The sequence below is a fragment of the Ammospiza nelsoni genome, chromosome 3, assembly GCF_027579445.1.
Source record: "Ammospiza nelsoni isolate bAmmNel1 chromosome 3, bAmmNel1.pri, whole genome shotgun sequence".
Classification (NCBI taxonomy): domain Eukaryota; kingdom Metazoa; phylum Chordata; class Aves; order Passeriformes; family Passerellidae; genus Ammospiza; species Ammospiza nelsoni.
The window spans coordinates 114,622,036-114,647,210 of NC_080635.1; the positions used below are offsets into that span (position 1 = coordinate 114,622,036).

The 25,175-nt window shown below is 58.0% G+C and overlaps 2 protein-coding genes across 2 annotated transcripts in view; both read right to left on the reverse strand.

The window, feature by feature from the left end:
• Positions 1–342: 342 nt before the first annotated feature.
• GAREM2 (GRB2 associated regulator of MAPK1 subtype 2) lies at positions 343–9,572 on the reverse strand. The gene is made up of 6 exons (XM_059468892.1): positions 9,435–9,572; positions 7,074–7,214; positions 4,175–4,305; positions 2,161–3,267; positions 1,488–1,651; positions 343–1,388 (listed from the first exon to the last, which is right to left on the reverse strand). The coding sequence occupies exons 1-6, from the start codon at positions 9,544–9,546 to the stop codon at positions 533–535; spliced, it is 2,511 nt and encodes an 836-aa protein (XP_059324875.1). The 5' UTR covers positions 9,547–9,572; the 3' UTR covers positions 343–532.
• A 5,593-nt stretch (positions 9,573–15,165) lies between these two features.
• The window catches only part of RAB10 (RAB10, member RAS oncogene family), a 46,964-nt gene continuing 36,954 nt past the window's right edge, over positions 15,166–25,175 (reverse strand). The window contains exons 3-6 of the mRNA XM_059469695.1: positions 21,687–21,825; positions 19,027–19,116; positions 17,880–17,981; positions 15,166–15,592 (exon numbers count right to left, since the gene is read on the reverse strand). Of these exons, the coding sequence (XP_059325678.1) occupies positions 15,509–15,592; positions 17,880–17,981; positions 19,027–19,116; positions 21,687–21,825 (415 nt within the window). The 3' untranslated portion in view covers positions 15,166–15,508. The remainder of the gene's footprint in view (positions 15,593–17,879; positions 17,982–19,026; positions 19,117–21,686; positions 21,826–25,175) is intronic.

The window sequence follows — 25,175 nt, forward strand, 5'->3', positions numbered from 1 at the left end:
GCTTCCTTTCCAGCTTCCTGCCATTTTCCTGCTCCCTGGCAGGCCTTGGGCCATGGCTGAACCCTGCTGCTCTTCATGTCACCTCTCCCTGTCTTTCAAAGCTCCCAGACCAGAATTGGGCCAAGACATCATCTCATCTGCCTCTGCTGAGTGGTGGGGCAGGCACGGAGCTGGTAATCCCTCCCCAATGGATGGGAAGGGTCTGCAAGGAGGGGAGAGACCCCTCAGAGCATCCATCCCCCCCCTTCCCCTCCTCCCCAAGCAAGAGCCTTCTCTGGGGGCTCGTTACTCTCCCGTACGTTTATTATGCTAATCCACAAGGATTAAGTTAAACCAGTCGACGCAAAATCCAGTGTTTTCCAGCCCTTTGGGGCCAAAATTACTGTCCAGTGTTAAAAGGGGAACTGGGGAGGGCTGGGCAGTGGGAGAGAGGAGAACCTGCAGCATCAGAGAGGGACGGGAGCGGGGCCACCCAGAGCCGTGCTCCAGGTGATTTGGGGACCTGCCCGTGCAGGGGGTCCCCGCCGTGGCACTAGATCTTGGGGCGCCAGCCCTTGATGAACTGCATGATCTTCTTCACCTGGAGCTTGGTGAGGCGGAAGTCGTCGGCCAGGATCTCCTCGCTGAGCTGCACGAAGATGCTGCCGTCGATCCTCTCGCGGGCGAAGAAGCTCACGACGTCCTCGGAGAGGCCGATGAAGCGCAGGCACTTGGACACCTCCTCCAGCGACAGCGCCGACAGGTCGGCGGGGGGCAGCCAGGCCGGGCCGTCCCCGCTGGGCCGGGGGGCGGCCGGCGGCGCTGCCCCATCGCCCCTCGCCGCCGGCGGCACCTCGATGACCCCCTGGGCCAGGTACAGGCGGGTGACGCCCTCGGCCCCGCGCAGGACGGCGGGGGACAGCGGGGCCGCCCCCCGGATGACGATGCCGTCCCCGTCCAAGCCCTTGGGGGGCCGAGGAGGGGCCGCCGCTTCCTCGGCGGGGGCGAAGGGCTCCGGCGAGGAGGAGGAGGAGGGAGCGGCCGGGGCCGAAGGCGCCGCTTTGGACCACTCGGGACTCTCCGGCCACTCTGCCGGGCCGGCGAAGGGGTTGAGCGCCCCGAAGGGGGCGAAGCGCTTTTGGGGGTGCGGGGGCTTGAGGCGGGGGCAGCTGCGGAAGGGCTTCAGGGGGGGCTCGGACCCCAGCAGCGGCGTGGAGCAGCCGCTGCCCGCCCCGGCGCCCGGCTCGGGGAACGCCCAGGGCTCGGACCAGGAGCTGGGCGCGGGCTGGGCCGGGGGCAGCGGCCGCCCGGGGGGCTCGGCGGCCTTGCAGTCGGCCCAGGTGCAGGGGTAGCAGTACAGCGAGTACGCGTCCGGAGAGGGCGAGGCGCTGCCGCTGCGCGGGGCCGACCTGCGGGGGCGAGGGCAGTGTCACCATCACCCCGGTGTCCCCATCCCTGGGATTCGGGTACCCCAACCCACCCTCCCCGGTGTCCCCGGAGCCACTCACCCGTCGTGGAGCCCCGAGGAGTAGTAGGAGAGGCTGGGGCTGGGCGAGGGCACGGGTGCCAGCTTCGGGCAGCGCAGGGGGGCCGGGGGGCTGCAGGGGGCCGGGGGGCGGCTGCCCCGGGGCGGCACCGGGGGCGCGTTCAGCAGCCGGCACTCCTCCTTCACCTGGAACGGGACAGCGCCGTCAGGGCCCGGGGGGAGCCGGGGATCCCCGCGGCTGGAGGGGGTGATGGGGGTCGGGGACAGCCGGTCCTGCCCGACCACAAAGTTCTGGGTGCGAGTGGGGAGGCTTGGGGCCCTCCTAGCCGGTGGTGCGAGGAGATCACAATATTGGGGTACCCTGTGGTGAAGGGGAGCCTGAAATTTTGTATAGGGAAGGCCAGAGGGTCGGGTACCTCACGGTTCTGGGCAGCCCAAGAGCTTGAGGTACCCGATGGTGCAGGGAGCCCTGGGGATCATTCCGGGGGTCATGAGGAATGAGGATCGGGCATGGGCAGCCCTGGAGAAGCGAGGTCTGCAGGTTTGGGTGACCAAGCAGAGTTGGGGAGGGACCCCAGGGAGGGGACAGGGAGGGGGTCGGGCTGCCCTGCCATGGCGCTGGCTTTGCCATGGATTGGCTGACGGGAGCCCGGCGATGCCATTCCCCATCCCTGGGCACAGGTGCGGGCTCTTACCGCCTCCGATTTGGGTGGCACCGGGGGCGGCGTGTCCCCGCGGGGCTCGTCCCCGGGCCGGCGCGGGGACCCCAGCGGGGTGACAGCCCCGAAGGACACGAGGTCGGGCCGGCCGCCGCTGCTGCCCAGCTCGCAGCAGCCCTCCGGGCTGGCATTGCTCCACAGCTCCTCGTAGGGAATCTCCAGCGGCTCCTGAGTCCTGAACTCGGGCTCGGCCCAGTCGGGCGTCATGTACTCCCGCTCGGGCTCGGGGAAGTCGGGCAGCGGCGGGCGCGGGGTGCCCGGGCCGAGGCCCCGCGGTGCCTGGCAGCGGCCGGGGGGCTCCCGGGGGCCCCCGGAGCCGCAGGCGCAGAGCGAGAGGCGCTGCAGGGGCTGGCTGAGCTCCTCGCGGCCGCAGGCGGGCAGGCAGAGCCGCAGGCGCCGCGGGCTCGCACACTCCTCCAGCAAGTCCGGCTTGGCCTCCCGCACGGCCCGCGAGTACTCGTCGGGGTTGAAGCGGTCGTGGCAATACGCGGCGCTGTCCCGCAGCAGCTTCTCCAGCTGCGGGTCCCCGGCCAGCAGCCCCTCGGGCAGCTGGAAGCGCGGCATGTCGGTCAGCAGCAGGAAATGGAAAGGCACCAGCTCCTCCCGGCGCAGGATGCAGCACAGCACCACCGTCTTGGAGATGATGCTGACCAGCTTGTAGCAGTGGCCCTCTCGGATGGCGTGCAGGTCGTAGGGGTTGCGGGCGGGCCGGCTGGGCACGGCCACGTTGACGGGCAGCCGCACCTTCTCGATGATGCTGCGGATGGTGTGCTCGCCCTCCTGCAGGCGCAGCTCCAGCGGGCTGCGGGTGCTGAAGCGGCCCTTGCACTGGAAGGGCAGGCTCAGGCTCTCGTTGGTGCGGTGGTTCATGCAGATCAGGCACGGCATCTTGCCCTTCACCTGCCGCGCCCCCGCGGCCGGCGCCGCCTTGCCCAGCTTGCGCAGGAGGGTGTTGAAACGCGACTTCTCCTTCACCGTCTTGGCGCACAGGATCTCCGCTTGCCCCATCAGCGTCAGCTCGTCCCCCGCGTTCAGCGTGAAGTTGTAAACCTCGCTGTCCTCGCTGAACTCCCCCGACACCACCTGCCCGCGACAGCCCCAAGGTGGCACCCGCTGCCCTGCCCTGGGCCCCCGACACCCCAACAGTATCCTTGATGTCTCACCAGCATCCCCTGATGTCACATTACCACCCCTGACATCCCATCACCATCCCTGACATCCCATCACCATACTCTGACATCATCCCACCATTATTCCTTATCCCACCACCATCCCCCAATGTTCCACCACCATCCCAGACATCCCACCATCATCTCCAATGTCCTGCCACCATCCCTGATGTCCCACCACCATCCCTGAAGTTCCACCATCACCCTGACATCTTCCTACCATTACTCCTGTTCTCCACCACCATCTCGAAGTCCCACCACCATCCCTGAAACTCCACCACCATCCCCTGACATCATCCCACCATTATTCCTGATGTCCCACCACTATCTCCTGATGTCCCACTACCATCCCTGACATCCCACCACCATTATTCCTGATGCTCCACCACCATCTCGAAGTCCCACCACCATCCCTGACATCCCACCACCATCCCCTGATGTCCCATCAGCATCCCTGACATGGCGCCACCATTATTCCCGATGCTCCACCACCATCTTGAAGTCCCACCACCATCCCTGACATCCCATCACCATCCCTGATGTCCCACCACCATCCCTGACATCCCATCACCATCCCTGATGTCCCACCACCATCCCTGACATTCCACCACCATCCCCTGATATCATTCCACCATTATTCCTGATGCTCCACTACCATCTGAAAGTCCCATCACCATCCCCTGATGTCCCACCACCATCCCTGACATTCCACCACCATCCCAACGTCATCCCACCATTATTCTTGGTGCTCCACCACCCCTCCCCGCTGTCCCACCAGTGTCCCCCGCTGGCCCAGCCCTGTCCCCTGCTGTCCCCAGGACCTTCACGCTGAAGGTGATGGCCTCCATGACGAAGATGCGGTCTGGGAAGATGCTGGCCACCTCCTCCACGCTGTTGAAGTACTGCACGGGCTCACGGAGGTCCCGGTCCTGGTCCAGCAGCTTGAACTTCCCTGAGGGGACCCCCGAGGTGAGAAGGGGCCCGAATTCTCACAGGGACCTGCTGTCACTGCCCTGGGCCTTTCACGGGGGACAGCCACCCCTGAGGCAGCCCGGGGTCCCGAGCTCCTCACAGGGACCTGCTGTCACCCCCCTGGGGCCCTTCACGGGGGACAGCCACCCCTGAGGCAGCCCGGGGTCCCCAGCTCCTCACAGGGACCTGCTGTCACCTCCCTGGGGCCCTTCACGGGGGACAGCCACCCCTGAGGCATCCTGGGGTCCCCACCACATCTTTGGGGACATTCCCGTGGGCTTTGCCAGTGTCCCATTGCTGCGAGGGGACCCCAGAGCATCCCTGGGGGGTTTCTGGGTGGGACAAGGCGCGGGGTACATGGGATGCACCCCCAGAGCTGCAGGGACCCCCCAAAAGCGTTCCTGGGAGTGCCCAGAGCAGCCCAAATTGCCAGGGGTGCCCATTGCCCCCCAAAATCCCATCCCAGCCCTGCCAGGGAGAGACACCGGGAAGGGAACCGGGCAGTGGAACAGGGAAGGGCAGGAACGGGAACGGGGAAAGGGCAGGGATGGGAATGGGGAAGGGCAAGAACGGGAACGGGAAAGGAGGAACCGGAGCAGGGAAAGGCAGGAATGGGAACGGGGAGAGGTCAGGAATGGGAGCGGGGAAAGGCAAGAACTGGGAAAGGGCAGGGACGGGGAAAGGCAGGAATGGGAACGGGAATGGGCAGGAATGGGAATGGGGAAAGGCAGGAACGGGAATGGGGAAAGGCAGGAACGGGAATAGGGAGAGGCAGGAACGGGAGCGAGGAAAGGACGGAAGGGAGCGGGCAAGGGCAGGAACAGGAATAGGGAAATGTAGGAACGGGAACGGGGAACGGGGAAGGGCAGGAACGGGAAAAGGAAGGATCGGGAGCAGGGAGAGGCAGGAACGGGAACGGGGAAAGGCGGGAATGGGAATGGGTAGAGGCAGGAATGGAAATGGGGAAAGGGAGGAACGGGAGTGGGGAGAGACAGGAACGAGAGAGGGAATTGGCAGGAACGGGAGCGGGGAAACGTCAGGAACGGGGAAAGGTCAGGAACTGGAGTGGGGAAAGGCAGGAACGGGAGCAGGAAAGGTCAGGAACGGGAGCGGGGAGAGGCAGGAATGGGAGCAGGGAGAGGCAGGAATGGGAGCAGGGAGAGGCAGGAATGGGAGCGGGGAAGGTCAGGAACGGGAGCAGGGAGAGGCAGGAATGGGAGCAGGGAGAGGCAGGAACGGGAGCGGGGAGAGGCAGGAATGGGAGCGGGGAGAGGCAGGAACGGGAGCGGGGAAGGTCAGGAACGGGAGCGGGGAGAGGCAGGAACGGGAGCGGGGAGAGGCAGGAATGGGAGCGGGGAAAGGCAGGAACGGGAGCGGGGAAGGTCAGGAACGGGAGCGGGGAGAGGCAGGAATGGGAGCAGGGAGAGGCAGGAACGGGAGCGGGGAAGGTCAGGAACGGGAGCGGGGAGAGGCAGGAACGGGAGCGGGGAGAGGCAGGAATGGGAGCAGGGAGAGGCAGGAACGGGAGCGGGGAGAGGCAGGAATGGGAGCAGGGAGAGGCAGGAATGGGAGCGGGGAGAGGCAGGAATGGGAGCGGGGAGAGGCAGGAATGGGAGCGGGGAGAGGCAGGAACGGGAGCGGGGAAGGTCAGGAACGGGAGCGGGGAGAGGCAGGAACGGGAGCGGGGAGAGGCAGGAACGGGAGCGGGGAGAGGCAGGAACGGGAGAGGGGAGAGGCAGGAACGGGAGCGGGGAGAGGCAGGAACGGGAGCGGGGAAGGTCAGGAACGGGAGCGGGGCGGCTGCAGCCCCAGCGCCGCCGCCTCCACGGCTCCGGCTGCCGGGCACGGACCTGACGGGAATTTTAATTCCCGCCCGCCCGGCGGCGGAGCCGGGACACCAGAGCTCCTCGCCCGGCTCGGGGGCACCCGAGGCTGGAGCCGGCTCAGCCCCGCATGCCGGGGCAGCGGGGGCACGGCCGACCCCCGATCGCTGTTAACACACTGCCCAGCCCCCTGCCGCCCCCGCGGGACGCGTGATTAACCCCTCCCCCGCTCCATTTCCCATTATTTATTTATTAGCAGGACTCATTACCGCCGTGGAGCACTTAGAGGGGTCATTAAGGCTCTGGCGGCTGCCGGCAGAGGCAGCTCAGCACCTTCGTCTGAACTGCCGGCCCCAACCCGGCCCCATCCTCATCCTCAGCCCAGCCCAGCTCCTCCCCATCCCACGCTCATCCCTCTCCCTGTCCCCATCCCTTCCACATCCCATCCCAGCTCATCCCTGTCTCTTTTCCCCATCCCATCCTCGTCTCTCTCCCATTCCCAGCTCTATCCCATCCCACCCCATCCTCATCGCTGTCCTTGTCTGCATCCCATCCCATGAATCCCATCCCATCCCACGAATCCCATCCCATCCCATCCCATCCCATCCCATCCCATCCCATGGATCCCATCCCATCCCATCCCATCCCATCTCATCCCATCCCATCCCATGAATCCCATCCCATCCCATCCCATCCCATCCCATCCCATCCCATCCCATTGATCCCAATCCCAATCCCTGCCATCCCCTCTGCAGCTCTGCCAGGGGTGGGGGCAGCCCCCAAACCAGAGCATCTCCTGCCCCAAACTGGACCTTACTGGAGCAGCCCCAGCAGGAGGAGGGACGGGAGGGGGGTCAGGTCCGGGCTCTGCTGGCCCAGGGCCACCATTCCCGCTGTCACCATTGTCCCCAGCCACCCCCCACACCTGGGTACTGGAGCGGGATGTCGATTTTGGGCCCGATGACGTAGTGTCCCTCCTCCAGGCTGTGCGCGGTCACCGTGGTCCACTGCCGGCACGAGTGGACCAGCAGCACGTCCTGGGCCGTCACCCCCTCCACGCGCTCACCTGCGGGGGACAGCGCTGTCACCACCGCCACCCCCCCGCCCCGCCCCCCGCGCCGCCGGACGGACGGACGGACGGACGGAGCGAGGGATGAGCAGGTGCCGCTGCCAAGAGGCGCCAGTTGCCCAGGAAACAATTTCTTTGTCCCCCCTGAAAAGCTGCAGCCGCCGCAAACAAGAAGTTTATTGAGCCGGGGCCGGCGCGGGGCCCCCCCCCCGGGAGCCCTCCAGAACCGCGGCACCCCGACCGACAGCCCCCGGTATCCCCGAGAGCCCCCAGGGCCCCCAACACCCTCCAGACACCCCAACAGCCCCCAGGGCCCCCGACAGCCCCCAGGGCCCCCAACACCCTCCAGACACCCCCAACACCCCCCGGCATCCCCTGCAGCCCGCCGGGATGGGCCCTGATCTGGGGGGGACACGGCCAGGCTGGGGGTACCCTGCACCCCCTGCTCCCCACAGCCCCACATTTCCTGCTTCCCTCACCCTCAAATCCCCTGCTCCCCAACCCCCAGTAGCCCCTGCTCCCCACATCCCCTGTTCCCCACATCCCCAAAGCCCCACAGCCCTGCTCCCCACATCCCCAAAGCCCCACAGCACTGCTCCCCACATCCCCAAAGCCCTGTTCCCCACAGCTCCACATCCCCACATCCCCTGCTCCCCACATCCCCAAAGCCCCATAGCCCCTGCTCCCCACATCCCCAAAGCCCCATAGCCCCTGCTCCCCACATCCCCACAGCCCTGTTCCCCACAGCTCCACATCCCCACATCCCCTGCTCCCTACATCCCCATAGCCCCTCCTCCCCACTGCCCCACATCCCTGCTCCCTGCTCCCCACACCCCCAAATCCCCTGCTCCCCACAGCCCCACATTTCCTGCTCCCCACCCTCTCATAGCTCCACATCCCCTGCTCCCCAAATCCCCTGCTCCCCGAAGCCCCTGCTCCCCACACCCTCACAGCCCCACAGCCCCACAGCCCCAAATCCCCTGCTCCCCACAACCCCACAGCCCCACAGCCCCACAGCCCCAAATCCCCTGCTCCCCACAACCCCACAGCCCCACAGCCCCACAGCCCCAAATCCCCTGCTCCCCACAACCCCACAGCCCCTGCTCCCCACAGCCCTTGCACCTCAAACCCCACATCCCCTGCTCCCCACACCCCCACAGCCCCACAGCCTCACAGCCCCAAATCCCCTGCTCCCCACACCCCCACAGCCCCACAGCCCCTTCTCCCCCCTCAGCCTGGGCTTGGGGGGGGTCCCAGCCAGGCCCCCCCAGCCAGGCCGTGTCCCAGGCGGGGCAGGGAGGGGACACGGTGGCTCCCAGCCCCCGCCAGCACCCCCAGAGAGTCACCCGGGAATGGCGACAGTGGGGGAAATCCTGGGCCATGGCTGGGGGGCTGGGGCACACAAACTCCCCCCTCACATCCCTGAGGGCAGGGACCCCCCTGAGGAGCAGCCCCGGTCCTCCCACCCTGAAGGACCCGACCCGAGCAGCGCCGGAGCCGGGACAGCAGCTCGGGCTCACCTGGCCCAGCCTTCCTCCCTTCCTCCCTCCCTCCTCCTCCTCAGCACTCCAGCCTCCTTCCTTCTCTTGGTCCCTCCGGTCTTTCTCCTCCTCATCCCTTCAGCCTCTCCCAGCCTACTCTTCACCCCTCCAGCCTTCCTCTCTCCCTCCACCTCCTCCTCACTTCTCCAGTCACCATTCCTCCTCCTCACCTCTTCGTCTTTCCTACTTTTCTCTTAATCCCTCCACTCTCCATCCCTTCCTCCGAGCCTTCCTCCCTTCCTCCTCTTCACTCTCAAGCCTTCCTCACTTCCCCATCCCTCTACCCTCCACCGCTCCCTGCTCTTCATCGCTCCACTCTCCCTCCCTCCTCTTCATCTCCCCAGACTTCCTCCCTCCCTCTTCCCGGTCCCTTCGTCCTTCGTCTCTCCCTTTCCCTCATCACTCCAGCCTCCCTCCCTCCTCGTCCTCACTCTCCGGCCTTCCTCCCTCCCTCCCTCCCCATCCCTCCGCCTTCCACCCCTCCCTCCTCCTCATCACTCCATCCTTTCTCCCTCCTCCTCCTCCTCCTCACTCCAGCCTCACTCTCCGTCCCTCCATCCTCCCTCCCTCCCCTGGTCCCTCCAGCCTTCCTCCCACCCTCCTCCTCCTCCTCCCCATCACTCCAACCTCCCTCCTCCTTCTCGTCCCTCCAGACTTCATCCCCGGCCGGGCTCACCCTGCCCGAGGCAGACGAGGGTGGGCAGGCGGCACTGGCTGACGATGGCGTCGAGGGGCAGCGCCGCGGGGCTCCAGCGGAGCCGGGCCAGCCCCGCCGCCAGCTTCTCCATCGCATCGCGGCTCAGGCCGGCCCCGGGCCGGGCTCCATCGCCGCCGCCGCCGGGCCGGGGCCGGGGCGGGGGGCGGGGGGCGGCGGGAGCGGGGCAGGAGGAGCCGCCCCCCGCCCGCCCCCGGCCCCTCCTGCCCGCCCGCCCCGGCAGGCGGAACCCCCCGGCGGGGGCGGGGGAGGCGGCGGCGGGCGGGGACCCCCGTGCGGGGCATCCCCCCGGGCACGGGCACCCCTCGGGACCGGGCACCCCTCGGGCTGGGCATCTCCCCGGGACCGGGCATCTCCCCGGGACCGGGCATCTCCCCGTGCGGGGCATCCCCCCGGGCACGGGCACCCCTCGGGATTGGGCATCTCCCCGGGACCGGGCATCTCCCCGTGCGGGGCATCCCCCCGGGAACGGGCACCCCCTCGGGATTGGGCATCTCCCCGGGACCGGGCACCCCCTCGGGCTGGGCATCCTCTCGGGACTGGGCACCCCCTCGGCACCGGGCATCTCCCCGGGAACGGGCACCCCCTCGGGCTGGGCATCCCCCCCATGCGGCGCACCCCCTCGGCACCGGGCACCCCCTTAGGGCCGGGCATCCCCTCCGCACCGGGCACTCCCCCAGGGCTGGGCATCCCCCAGGGCCGGGCATCCCCCCGTGGAACCGCACCGGGGGTGTCCCGTGGGGTTGGGGGCGGCTCCGCCCGCGCCCTCGGGCTCCGGGGGGCTCAGCCCCGGCTCGGCCCGGGCTCCCGGGTTCGGCTCTCTGGGGCCGCCGAGGGAACGGGCGGGGGGCGCCGCGGGGACCCTCCCCCGTCCCGTCCCGTCCCGTCCCGCTGCTGGAGCGCGGAGCCGCCGGAGCTGCCGGGGGTCCCAAGCTGGGGCTGCGGGGAGCACCAGGGACCGGTGGGGCACAGGAGGGACCCCGATGCCGCCCCACACCCCGATGTCCCCGCCGGAACCCCCGACCCGGCGCTGCCGGACAGACGCGGAGCACAAACGGCACCGGGAGAGGGGGCCGGGGACATCGCAGTCCCTCGGCAGCGACATCAGCGTCACCCCGAGCGGGGTCCCCGCACCCTGCGGGCTCCCGGCCGCCCTGAGCGGGGGACACCGGGCCCGGAGGGTCCCCGCACCCTCGGTCACTCAGCCCGGGGGATGTGGAAGCTCCGGTCCCGCTCTGCAGCGTCTGCTCCGGGATCCCCTTTGCCGGCTGCATCCCCACTGCGCTGGAGACTGGGCTGAGGAGGATGAGGGAGGGGAGGAAGCGGCAAGTGTCTGCAGGGTCAGTGCCCGCTCCTGGGGATGTGTCACCTGTGCGTGCTGTCCCCTGCCCCCGCCACTGTCCCCGGGCCAAGCACAAGGGGAGGCTGCAGGGATGGGATGGGATGGGATGGGATGGGATGGGATGGGATGGGATGGGATGGGATGGGATGGGATGGGATGGGATCCATGGGATGGGATGGGATGGGATGGGATGGGATGGGATGGGATGGGATGGGATGGGATCCATGGGATGGGATGGGATGGGATGGGATGGGATGGGATCCATGGGATGGGATGGGATGGGATGGGATGGGATGGGATGGGATCCATGGGATGGGATGGGATGGGATGGGATGGGATGGGATGGAATCCATGGGATGGGATGGGATGGGATGGGATGGGATGGATGGGATGGGATGGGATGGGATGGGATCCATGGGATGGGATGGGATGGGATGGGATGGAGCAGAGGTGGAACAGTGAGAAGGGTGAAACAGGAGCAGGGAAGGGAAGCAGCAGGGATGGGAAAGAAGCAGGGAAAGGGAGGGAACAGCTGTAGGAAAGGAGAGGGGACAGGGAAGGGCACGTATGGAGCAGAGCCGGGATGGAGCCGGGATGGGGATGGAGCCGGGATGGGGACAGAAAGGAGAATCCAGCAGCAGGAGGAGGAGGATGGGGAAAGAGCCAAGCCTCACTGCCGGGGGTGACACGGACAAACGGGACACTGGGAGCTGCTGGATGTGTCCATGTGGGGAAGGTCCCTGCCAGGTTCCCTCTCCCCGAGGCTCTCTGGGAGTTCCCCCCCAAATCCCGCACCCAAGGGTGGCTGTGGGGGCTCTCCCACGCCGTGAGCCCCGGGATGGGGAGGATTTGGGGTCTCTGAGCTGCTCCCACGGCCTCGCCCCCTGCCAGGGCCTGCCGGGCACCGCGGCCATGACGCACTCCCGGCTTTATTCCCAGTGGCGGCACAAAAACAGCAAAACAGCAAAACAGCAAAACAGCAAAACAGCCTCTGCCGGATCCCGGCGCCATGGGAACGGGGACACCGTGGCAGCGGGGACACCACGGCATGGGGACATGGTGGGAAAAGGCATGCTGTAGGAACAATGGCAGTGGGGACACCATGGCAGCAGGGACACTGTGGCATTGGGGACATTGTGGGAATAGGGACACCATGGCAGTGGAGACACCGTGGCAGTGGGAACAGGGACACTGTGGGAACAGTGGCACCGTGGCAGTGGGGACACAGTGACAGCAGGGACGCCATGGCATGGGGACACTGTAGGAACAGGGAAACTGTAGGAACACGGACACCACGGCAGCAGGGACACCATGGCATGGGGACACCATGGCATGGGGACACTCTCAGAACAAGGACACCATGGCAGCGGGAGGGCAGCAGCAGCAATGGGTCCTCTGCTGTCCCTGGGATGGTCCCTCACTGGGCTTTGCTGGCCCCAGAGGCTGGCAGAGGGGACAGGCTGGGGAAGGACAGTGGCACAGCACTGAGGGCTCTTGGAGAGCTGGAACAGCCACCCCTGACTCCCACCCAAGGCAGGGGGTGCAGAACACGGGGTGGAAAAACAAAAAACTTTTCCCAAAAAACACCCAAAGTCCCTCCCCAGCAGGTCCCCAGAGGAGACCTCACACCCCCAAGCTGGTGTCCCCACCCCAAGGGGGCTCCACATGGGGATGGGGCAGCCTCAGACCCCCCCATAGCCCTTCCCACCACCCTGCCCTGGGCAGCTCTGGGAAATGCAGCAGGAACAGCTCCACGCCAGGCAAACCAGCCCTGAAATTCTGGGCGGACTCATCCCACCTCCTCCAGGGCCGGGCTCACTCCCAGCGGAGCCAGAGGGAATTCAAGGGGCCCAGGAAGTCACCAATGCAAGTTTATAAAAGCTTTTATTTGCTCTTGGTACGACCAAGAATGGGACAGTGATCTTTTATACAATTTGATACAGTAAGTGGTACAAAAGAATGTGTTTTAAATAAAAAGCCAGAGTGGAGTAGCAAAAATATTAAAAGATTAAGTAAAAAATTGTCGGCATGGGAATTAATCCAAGACCTTGACGCTGTTTTGTTTCCACCGTCCGAGGGCACGAAGCGCCGCGGCCACCCCGGCGCGCGACACGGCCGTGGGGCAGAGCCGAGCTCGGGTTTGGTTTAGCAGGACCAATTTCATGGTTTAACTCTTTGTTTTGGTGACCAAAGGGCAGCGCCGAGCTCCCTCCGGGGGCACGGAGGGGCTGCTGACACCTCCCGCTGCCCTTCTCTACTCCACAGGGCTGGGCTGGGTTCCAAGCAGAGGTTTCACAAGCAGTTAGTCTGGAACGAGCAGGGAGTTGAAATACCAGCAGACATCAAGTTACTGCAAACTCCTCCGACATCATCGTTATTATTAATATTATTATTAATTTTAGGGTTTTTTATCTGTTTCAGCATCGTGCTGCTCCCTCCTCCCGGCCCTGCAGCTGGAGCTTGGACAGGAACAGAAATAGACCCGATAGAAACAGCTCAGTTTTATTGACGGGGAGGGAGGGAGGGAGGGACGAGGGGGCGGCGTTGGCAGCGAGTGGCACCAGCGAGTGGCACCAGCGAGTGGCACCAGCGAGTGGCCTGGGCTCCACCTGTGCCTGCAGCGGGCACAGCGTCTACAAAGGGGGCACACACAGGGAGCCGAGCCCCTGCAAGCAAATAAAAAGCTCACGTTTAAAACAAGGATTATACAAAAAGAAAAACCACCCTTGATGTAGATTTCGCCATTTTTTTTCCCTTTTTGATCACGTTAGAAAGTGCAGATTTAGCCGGAAGGGGCCGGACTCTGTACGCTGAGCCGAGCTCACCAGCCACTCGCCTGGGAAGGGTTAACACACACGCTGGGGACAAAATGCCAAATACAGAGGGACAGGGGGGGACACCTCGGTGAGGAGCCGCTCCGGACCAGGAGTTCCGTGTTAAAACACCGTCATTTCATTAGAATTCACTCAGCGTTAGCGGCTGCGGCGAGGGCGGAGCGGAGCCACTGCCGGTGCCAGTGCCGGTGCCAGGGCCGGTGCCAAGGCCGCGGCCGGAGCCAGGCACAGGCGGGGCCCAGGGGCTCGGGGCGGCTGCCGAGTGTCCTCCCCACTGGGACCGGGCTCGGGGCTGGGTTTGGAGCCGGGATTCACCGCCGGGGATTCATCGCTGGCGATCCACGCGGGGCAGCGGCCGCGCAGGGCGAGCGCTCGGTGCCCAGGGCTGGTGCCAGCGGCAGGACAGGGCCAGCAGGGCCGGTGACAGTGGCAGGAGCGGCAGGACAGGGCCAGCAGGGCCGGTGACAGTGGCAGGACAGGGCCAGCAGCGCCGGTGCCAGCGGCAGGAGCGATGGAAAGGCCGCCGCTCCATCCCGAGGGAGCTGCCCCGCCGGGATCCGGAGCGGGGCTGGCCCGGCACGGCCGCTGCGGACACTGGAACGTGGAAAGTTTCCAGGGAGGTAATAAATTAAACTGCCCTCTGGCTGGTTTGTTTCCTTTCCTTTCCTTCTCTTTCCATCCAGTTCCGCTCGGGCTCGGGCCGGCCCCGCAGCCCTCGGGGACAGAAGCTGGGAGCTCGTGTTAATGAACTGCTGTCAGTTTGGGGATCCATGTTATATTCATACACAGAAAGTAGACAACCACATCACCCTCCATAGAAACTAGTGCATGCAAATAACTCTTCCATATGGGGGGAAAGGCCGGGGCTACGCAGGAGGAGGAGGAGGAGGAGGGAACCACTAGTGACGGACAGGCCTAGGGGGGTTAGTAGGAATCTCAACATTTTTACCTCGGAAGCTAAATCAGTGCTTTGTATTAAATTTTTGGCAAACACACTGCGTTGCCATCCTTTCCATTAACACATCACACCATGGAGAAATGCAAATCAAAGCAGCATGCAGGCAAAAAAAAAAAAAAAAAAAAAAGAAAGAAAAAAAAAGAAAAAGAAATAAAGGAAAGAGCGGCAAAGTGAGAGAAAAAAAATGGCAGCAGGAAGAGTTGGGAACGGCGGGATTGGCAAGAGGAGACACAGCAGGTTACATGGAGTTTGCTTTTGTTTTGCACCACCCTTTGTCCTCGATGCATGACACCAACGTTACAGAAAGCAACCACTACAGAGGTCAGGACTCAATGGCACAGGGGGGATGGGATGTCTCCTGCACATGCTTCCACCAGAAAAGAGAAAAGAAAGTGAAAATAAAAGTTCCTTTTTCCACATAAGGCACAGAACAAAGAAACCCCACTCACGGACTCAAGGCGAAAATGAGTTTTTCCTGGCTCTTGCCTGATGCATCTAGAGAATATGGTGACTCAAGCACATGATCCATGACAGAAAATTCCACTGTTGTACAAAATCAATTGTTAATTCTAACCTTTATTCTTATACAATTTGCAGAAGAGAGTTGAGTATGATTGCTCTGGGGTTTAATGGCAGGAGGGACGGGACTATAATACAACCCAAACGTAGTGGTGAGCTGAGCAGGGACATGGAAATGAAGTCACGGAGATGAATTTCCTATACATGTGTTGAGAAAACTGGAGTAGGCAAAGCTGTCCTAGCCAGAAAACCAAGGGGAGGCAGGAGCTCGTTAAGATGAGGAACAAAACCATTGGTTTCAGGTTAAAAAACGGGCAGAGTGGTTTGTTTTGCAGCGAGAAAAAAGGGGCGGTGGATGGCGATTGGTGAGAGAGGAGAAGGTTCAGCAGCACTTGCTCTTCCAGCCCGTCACCCCACTGCCACTGCTGATATCTACATTTTCACTGTTGGGCTCTTTTACAGGGGTCTGCAAGGAAACAAGTGAACACAGTTAGCTGGCCCTGGAGATCCCCCAGGAAAACACCCAGAGCTGGGGGCTGGCATCACCAGAGGGAACTGAGATCAACTATGCACAGAGTCCTCAGAAAGGCAGGAATCCTCCCTCCAGTCCAGCACAAATGTGCAAAACCAATTTAAGGTTTTTTTCTGTTGTTTGGTTTGTTTTAAATAAATCTAAAGCTGGGAAAAAACCCAGTGCTTGAAGTGGGACCACCCCAAAGTCAGCTGGAACTGTTTCAGAGCCAACGCTGGGTTTGGTGGAGTAAGGAAATCCCAGCCTGCAAACACCACAAGCTGAACTCAGATAATGTGAACTAATGACCTCCAAAACCCAGAGTTTTTATGGATAAACTGGGCTTGTTCCCAGCCTCTGCTCCAGGGACAGCAGCTCCCAAGGAAGGACACACAAGCTCCTCCTTGTCGCAGGACGGAACTTGGTGACACCAAAGCCAAAACCCCACTCCAGTGGGTTTGATCCAACACCAACATCTACTTCCAGCTGGCTGGAAAGGAACCCAAACCCTCACCACAACTCACTCTCCACATTCCTTTTTAAACTCTCTTTGTCACAGCCTTGCCAAAGAACCCGCAGGATAATGACAGAGGCCAAAAATGAAGATTTAAGCCCAAAGGTTGGTATGGTTTGCAGTCTGACCTCCTGTTCACCAAAGGCCAGGGTTTTTCAACCCATTTATCACACAAAGCTTGTCAGAAGCTGTTTAAGAAATGAGTGAGGACTGCAGTGACAACTGGGTGACATTATCCACAGAATTATCACACGGGAGAGGGAGGGAGGAAGGAAGGGCTGAGACAGGCTCAGGATGGGGTTCATTTGTGGAGGAACAGGAACAACAAGGGCCAGGGTTGGCCAACCCATGTGTCTGGAGCTCCACAGAGCTCCCATGAGCTGCTCCTAGGCAGGAACGTTCCAGCACAGGGGTTTGTGTTTGCACTGAGCCCTTGGCCAGGGGAGAACATCCCACAGAAATGATCCCAGAAATGGTTTCTGTGTGCACTGAGCCCTTGGCCAGGGGAGAACATCCCACAGAAATGATCCCAGAGCTACACAGGGATCCAGCCCAGCTCAGTCCTGGAACACCTCAGTGGCACCTGCAGGAAGCTGATGGATTTTGAATTCCTGACAGAGGTCAGGGCCATAGAAACAGCAGCTCTGGGCACACAGGGAGCTGCTACAGGGCATGGACACAACCCAGGGTGGCAGTAGGGCCAGGACAGTGCCCGTCCCCTGTGCCGGCACTGCTGGGGCACCTCCAGTGCTGGGGGCAGCTCTGGGCCCCTCCTGCCAGGAGAGACCTGGAGGGGCTGGAGCGTGTCCAGAGAAGGGAATGGAGCTGGGAAGGGAATGGAGCCCCAGGAGAGGCTGAGGGAGCTGGGAAGGGAATGGAGCCCCAGGAGGGGCTGAGGGAGCTGGGAAGGGAATGGAGCCCCAGGAGAGGCTGAGGGAGCTGGGAAGGGGCTCAGCCTGGAGAAAAGGAGGCTCAGGGGGGACCCTGTGGCTCTGCACAAGTCCCTGACAGGAGGGGACAGCCAGGGGACAGGGACAGGACAAGGGGAAATGGCCTCAGGCTGGGCCAGGAGGGTTTAGATTGGATACAGGGAACAATTTCTTGCTGGGAAAGCTGGCCATCCCTGGAGGGATTTAAAAGCCCTGTGCATGTGGCACTTGGGGACATGGATCAGTGGTGGCTCTGGCAGTGCTGGGGGATGATTTGACTTGGTGCTCTCAGCTTTTCCAGCCTCATTGATTCCATGGTTCATTGGTTCACTGCACCACACAGCAAGAGGAGCTAACCACCAGATGAAGTGGGGCAATGGAACCCCCAAGGAAACACCACAGCTGGGAGTGGCAGAGCTCATTCCTGCCCCACCCTCCACACCTGAACTCCTCCCAACAGCCCCTCAAGAGCTGTCAGTGCACTGACACAGTGGCAGGAAAGGACAATTCTCTCCACACCAATGGAAACATTTAACTCCAGCACAGGCACAACAACCATGAGTGTAAGGCCCAAACAAACAGGAATTTCAGTTCTTGGCTCTGATGGATGTTACTCTCTATAGGCAGGCCCCCTACAACAACAAAACATCAAACAAGCTACAGAAGTTCAGCCCTGCTCCTTCAGGGACTGCTTTGCCTCAGCACAGCAAAGTCAAAGTGCAACAACACAGGTGAAGATCACAACAGGAGAGCTAGAAATTCAGGATATTTGTTCCCAAGGAATGCTGTGAGCACCTACCTTTCGAAGAATGTCTTCTGCTAATGTGAGGAATGCCTTCTCAATGTTTATATTTGCTTTTGCACTAGTTTCAAAAAACCTAATACCGTGCTCCCTGGCAATCTGCAGCAAACAGAGAGAGGGAGGTTAGAGAGGCTGAGCATGTTCCAGTGGTGCCACCACCACTTTGGGGTCAGCAGCTTCTATAAAGGAGGGAATACTGGGCTGGACATGAAGCCAGGGGTGCCCCTGGGCTGTGCCAGCTCTGGGGTGGCAGCAGGGCCAGGGCAGTGCCCGTCCCCTGTGCTGGCACTGCTGGGGCACCTCCAGTGCTGGGGGCAGCTCTGGGCCCCTCCTGCCAGGAGAGACCTGGAGGGGCTGGAGCGTGTCCAGGGAAGGGAACGGAGCTGGGAAGGGAATGGAGCCCCAGGAGGGGCTGAGGGAGCTGGGAAGGGGCTCAGCCTGGAGAAAAGGAGGCTCAGGGGGGACCTTGTGGCTCTGCACAGGTCCCTGACTGCAGGGGACAGCCAGGGAACAGGGACAGGACAAGGGGAAATGGCCTCAGGCTGGGCCAGGGCAGGCTCAGGGTGGACATCAGGAGGAATTTCTGCATGGAAAGGGTGCTCAGGCCTTGGCAGGGGCTGCCCAGGGAGGTTTGCAGTGCTCATCCGTGCAGGTGTCACCTGGATGTGGCACTCAGTGCTCTGGGCTGGGGACAAGGTGGGCATTGGGCACAGGTTGGACTCAATGTCTGGGAGCTCTTTCCCAACCTCAGGGATTCTGTGTCTCCCTTCCAACTGGCACCAACAGCACCAGCCAGGTAAGGTGGTTCAGAAGATTCACAATGTCACAATTCAAAACAATTAAAATCTACTAAATAATCCCCAGTGTGTGTATGGGCCTAAGAGGACAGACACCACACACTGTGACACTGTGAGGAACTTCAGGGATGTCTGGGAATTTTGAGTTATCAAAGGAAGCAGAAACTGCAGCTGAGCTCACCCCATTCATGGCACTTTCTGAGCAAACATTCCCAGGATTCACATCCATCAGCTCCTGCATTCATTCCCTGGCACACCCCACTGGGGCATCCCAACCCCCTGGAGCAGGCAGAAGTCTTGGCAGTGATTTGCTGACTTGGATAAAGAAGTTTTTGTTTGCTACTCACCTGTTCACCTTTTGCTTTAGGGACAACTCTTTTATCTTCCATGTCACACTTGTTTCCTAACAGCATCCTCTCCACATCCTCGTTGGCATGCTGGAGGGACACAGGGACAGGGTTACAGGGTCACACATGTCCCCCTCACACCCTAAATACCTGCTTCTCTTTGGTGTGGCCAGGCCACCACCTGCACCTGCAATCGGGGCACCTTTACAGCTGCCCACAATGGAGCTCCATGCACTGCAGTGGCAGAGGAACAATTAATTGTTAATTAACCCCAGCCTCCTAATGACTTCCCAGCACTGGTTAATGGTTTTTTCCTCTCCACCTTGTCACTGCACAATGTGAGGGATGAGCCAGGGGAGAAAAAGGGATTGGGGAGGAAAACAGGGGCAGGACCCAAAGAGAGAAATGAGAGAAGGGAAGCAGAAACCAGAGTGGGGCAGGGTCTCCAAAGGGAGAGGAGGGGAGGGGTTGGTGTTTCCTCATGGTGTGGGGCAGAAGGATGCAGTGCCAGCCTGGCAGGGATGAGGAATCCCAGATCCAGCCCAGATCCATTCCCTGCAGCACAGGCCTCTCTGGAGAGGGAATATGGATCATTTCTCATCAGTCCTGGGGAGCTGGGGAGGTCCTGTCCCCCTGCAGGTTGCCCAGTGTGATGCCAGGCTCCAAGAATTACTGAAGGAGGACCCAGGAACTGCAGGAGCTGGGGAAGGTCCTGGAGCAGATCACCTGGGCTGTGATCACACTCTGCACGTGCAGGACAAGCAGGGGATCAGGCCCAGCCAGTCTGGCTTTGTGACAGGTCCTGCTTGACCACCCTAATCTCCTTTTGTGACAGTGTGACCTTAATGGAGGAGGGAAAGGCCGTGGATGCATCTGCCTGGGCTTTGCTGAAGCCTTTGGCACCTTCTCCCATGGCATTGTCCTGGAGAAACTGGCTGGTCCTGCCTTGGATGGGTGCACCCTGGCTGGATAAAGCTGGGCATGAGGGCACATCCAGCTGGGCACGGGCACCAGGGGCTCAGGGCTGGCTCAGTGCTGCCCAACACCTTCAGGGCATGGAGGGCACCAGCCTGGCTCAGCTCAGGCACAGCCCCAGGGATGTGGAGCTGCTGGGGGCTCTGCAGGGGGAGCAGGACAGCCTGGATCCATGGGCTGAGGGACAGCACGGGTGAGGGACAACAGGGGTGAGGGACAAATTGTTTTATCGTTTTCATGTGAATTTTTTTGACTTAATGACCAATCACAGCCAGCTGTGTCATGACTCTGGAGAGAGTCATGAGTTTTTCATTAGTATCTTTTAAAACTTCTGTAAGTATCCTTTCACTCTTCTTCAGTATAGTTTAGTATAGCATTCTTCAATATAATATAATATCATTAAATAATAAATTAGCCCTCTAAGAACATGGAGTCAGATTCATAATTTCTTCCTCTTCCGATGGGGAACCCTGAAAACACCACACACAGGAGATCAGGTTTGGGATATCTGGCCCTGGTTTGGGGTGCCTGGCCCTGGTTTGGGATTTTTGGCTCAGGTTTGGGGATGCCTGGCCCCGGTTTGGGGTGCCTGGCTTAGGTTTGGCTCAGGTTTGGGAGGTCTAGCTCAGGTTTGGGATGTCTGGCTCAGGTTTGGGGATGCCTGGCTCACATCTGGGGTGTCTGGCTCAGGTTTAGGGGATGCCTGGCTCACATTCGGGTGCCTGGCTCAGGTTTAGGGATGTCTGGCTCAGGTTTGGGGATGCCTGGCTCACATCTGGGGTGTCTGGCTCAGGTTTGGGATGTCTGGCTCACGTTTGGGGTGTCTGGCTCAGGTTTGGGGATGCCTGGCTCACATATGGGGTGCCTGGCTCAGGTTTAGGGATGTCTGGCCCCGGTTTGGGGATGCCTGGCTCACATCTGGAGTGTCTGGCCCCGGTTTGGGGATGCCTGGCTCACATCTGGGGTGCCTGGCTCAGGTTAGTGGATGCCTGGCTCACATTTGGGTGTCTGGCTCAGGTTTAGGGATGTTTGGCTCAGGTTTAGGGGATGCCTGGCTCACATCTGGGGTGCCTGGCTCAGGTTTGGGGATGCCTGGCTCAGGTTTGGGGATGCCTGACTCACATCTGGGGTGCCTGGCTCAGGTTTGGGGGTGCCTGGCTCAGGTTTAGGGGATGCCTGGCTCACATCTGGGGTGCCTGGCTCAGGTTAGTGGATGCCTGGCTCACATTTGGGTGTCTGGCTCAGGTTTAGGGATGTTTGGCTCAGGTTTAGGGGATGCCTGGCTCACATCTGGGGTGCCTGGCTCAGGTTTGGGGATGCCTGGCTCACATTTGGGTGCCTGGCTCAGGTTTAGGGGATGCCTGGCTCACATCTGGGTGTCTGGCTCAGGTTTGGGATGTCTGGCTCATGTCTGGCTCAGGTTTGGGGATGCCTGGCTCACATTTGGGGTGTCTGGCTCAGGTTTGGGATGTCTGGCTCAGGTTTGGGGATGCCCGGCTCACATCTGGGTGTCTGGCTCAGGTTTGGGATGTCTGGCTCATGTCTGGCTCAGGTTTGGGGATGCCTGGCTCACATTTGGGGTGTCTGGCTCAGGTTTGGGATGTCTGGCTCAGGTTTAGGGGATGCCTGGCTCACATTTGGGTGCCTGGCTCAGGTTTAAGCGTCAGGCCCAGCGTGGCACTCACCTCGTCGATGTTCCTGAGCCACTTGCTGATGTTCTCGAAGCTCTTGGCGTTGGTGATGTCGTACACCAGCATGATGCCCATGGCGCCCCGGTAGTAGGAGGTGGTGATGGTGTGGAAGCGCTCCTGCCCCGCCGTGTCCCTGCGGAGACACCACAGCTCGGCACCGACACCCACAAGCCACGTCTTTTATGGAAAATTATTCTAGTTTTTCATAGTTTTATTTTTGTAATTGTAATTTTTAATATTTTTATTTTAAAATTTTAATTTTTAAAATTTTTATTTACATGGTTTGCATAAATTTAACAATTTATACACTTTTAATAATTTTTAAATTGTTATTTACATTGTTTTAATATAATTTAAAATATTTTCATTTACATTGCTTCAATTTTTAAAAATTTTATTTACATAGTTCTAATACAATAAAATATTTAAATAATTTTATTATATTTTTAAAATTTTTGTTTACATCGTTTTAATATTATTTTTAATTTTTTTATTTATCTAGTTTTACTATACATTTTAAATTTTTTATTTACACAGTTGTAAAAAAAATTAAAATTTTTATTTACACAGTTTTATTTACATAGCTTTAAGATAATTTAAAATAATTTTTAAGATTTTTATTTACATGGTTTAATACTTTTTTAAAAAATTTATTTACATTTTTCAATATAATTTTTAAAATTCTTATTTACAGTTCTAATATAATTTTTAAAAATTTACATTCTTTTAATATAATTTTAAAAACATTTACATAGTTTAAAGATGATTAAAAATATTTTTAAAATTTTTATTTACATGCTTTTAATAAATATTTATAATTTTTATTTACATACTTTTAACATAAGTTTTTATTTACATAGTTGTAATATGATTTTAAAAAAATTATTTATGTAGTTGTAATAAAATGTTTTACAATTTTTTTACATAGTTTTAATATAATTTATAAAATGTTCATTTACACGGTTTTATTATAATTTTAAACATTTTTATTTACATAGGTTTAAGGTAATTTTAAAAAATAATTTTAAAATTTTTATTAACATAGTTCTAATAAATTTTTAAAAAATTTATTTCATAGTTTTAATATAATTTTTAAAAATTATTTACACAGTTGTAATATAATTTTAAACTTTATTTACATAGCTTTAATATAATCTTTTAAATTTTATTTACAGTTTTAATAAATTTTAAAATTTTTTCTTTACATGGTTTTAATAAATTTCAAAAAATTTATTTATAGTTTTAATTTCTAAAATTGTTATTTACATAGCTTTGAGAATTTTTTAAAAAATTTATATCCATAATTTAAATATGATTTTAAAATATTTACATTGTTTTAATATAATTTTTAAATTTTTTATTTACATAGTTTTAATAAATGTCAAATTTTTTTTACATAGTTGAAATACATTTTTAAAATTTGTATTTAGTTTTAATATAATTTAAAATTATTTACATAGCTTTAGTAAATGTTAAATATTTTTATTTACATAGTTTTAATATAATTAAAAATATTTACATAGTTGTAATATAATTTAATTTTTTCTTTATTTTAATTTAATTTTATTTTTATTTTAATAGTTTATATTTATAGGAATACTAGAAGGTACTGTGTTTGAATTTAATATGTTAGTAATTTATTGAAACTTATTTATTTTATTAATTAATTTTTTTTAGGTAGTTTACATTTTTCTTTGGGAAGTGTTTTATATGTGGAGAATTTTCTTTTTTGTGGGTGTGAGTTGTTTTTCTATAAGAATAGATTGCTATGTAAATTGATTTTTATTTTTATTATTTTTATTTCAACAGGAACTTTTAAGGTTAGTTGTTCGTTTAGCTGAAATAGTAGGGCTTGATTTTATAAGGTGTTTTTTAAAATAATATTTTACTTATCAGTAACAAGACATATGTCACAGATAGAGCAAGGTGAATCCACAGACAACAACCCAACATTTTTAGAGACTCACACTTAACCCTGGGAGGAATTCTGTTCTCAGATCAGCCTGATAAAACTTTAAAACTTTTTTTTTTTTTTAACTTGATGCTGCAAATGTAAATTCTGCCATTTCTGATCGAACTCTGTGCTGTTAAATGTTGGTGTGTGAGCAATATGCTGAGAACTGATCAGAAACATCAGTGACAGCCTGGAATTCCTGTTTTTTCCTGGGGTCTTTGCATAAGATGTGGAAGGTGGGAATGAGCTGAATACTGAGAATAAACTGGGATGAGATGTGCTTAAAGAAACCTGCATGGCAGGAAGGTGGGAATGAGCTGAATATTGAGAAAAAAATGAGAATGAATGTGAGAGATTTAACTGCACGTTCTGCAGGGTGTTTCAGAGGCCACAAACCGCAGAGACTGGAGCTTTACAGACACTGTTTCAGTGACACTGTTCATGTGACAAGGACATGCAGGACATGGAGCTGCTCCAGGGCTGGGGCCAGGCTGGGAGAGCTGGGGGTGCTCACCTGGAGGGGAGAAGGATCCAGGGAGAGCTCAGAGCCCCTGGCAGGGCCTGAAGGGGCTCCAGGAGAGCTGCAGAGGGACTGGGGACAGGGATGGAGGGACAGGAGCCAGGGAATGGCTCCCACTGCCAGAGGGCAGGGACGGATGGGAGATTGGGAATGAGGAATTGTTGCTCCCTGGCACAGGTGCCCAGAGCAGCTGCGGCTGCCCCTGGATCCCTGGCAGTGCCCAGGGCCAGGCTGGACAGGGCTTGGAGCCACCTGGGACAGTGGAAGGTGTCCCTGTGCACTGGATGAACTTTAAGGTCCCTTCCATCCCAAACCATTCTATGATTCAGTGATTCCATGACAAGGTAGACCCCAAGGTGTCCCCAGATTTAAACTGGACTAAAGCAAGGTTCCAGACTCCACAACCCCTCCAGGAAGGCCCAGTGTCTCCCTGCCCCACAGCACACGCAGGCAACTGATGTCCCTCTGCTCCTGGTGACACCAGGACAAGGGCAAGGAGCACAGGAGGGGACAGGCAGGTCCCAAACCCCTCTGCCAGGGATGCCCTGCCAGGCCTGGATCTCTGCCTGTGGCCTCAGGAGGTGCCTGACTCCACTCCCAGCTCCACAAACCAGCCAGGGATCCCACACTGTGCCTGAAATGTGTGCAGTGCTTCTGGAACCTTCCCCAGCCTGCCCTGACTGGCCAAGGGCTCAGGCACAGCCCCAGCTCCCAGGGATCCCACACTGTGCCTGAAATGTGTGCAGTGCTTCTGGAACCTTCCCCAGCCTGCCCTGACTGGGCAAAGGGCTCAGGTACAGCCCCAGCTCCCACTGCCCCTGGACATGGGGATGTCCAAAGCCCAGGAACACCCAGGACACTCAGCTGGAGCCTCACCAGCCCCACACTGGGACATTTCCAGGTTTGCTGACCCCACTGCTGGCCCCACACTGAACTCCAGGACTTGGCATTTGGCTGCACTGGATTTCACAGGACTTTTTCCAGTGACTTTTCTCCAGCTGGAATTATT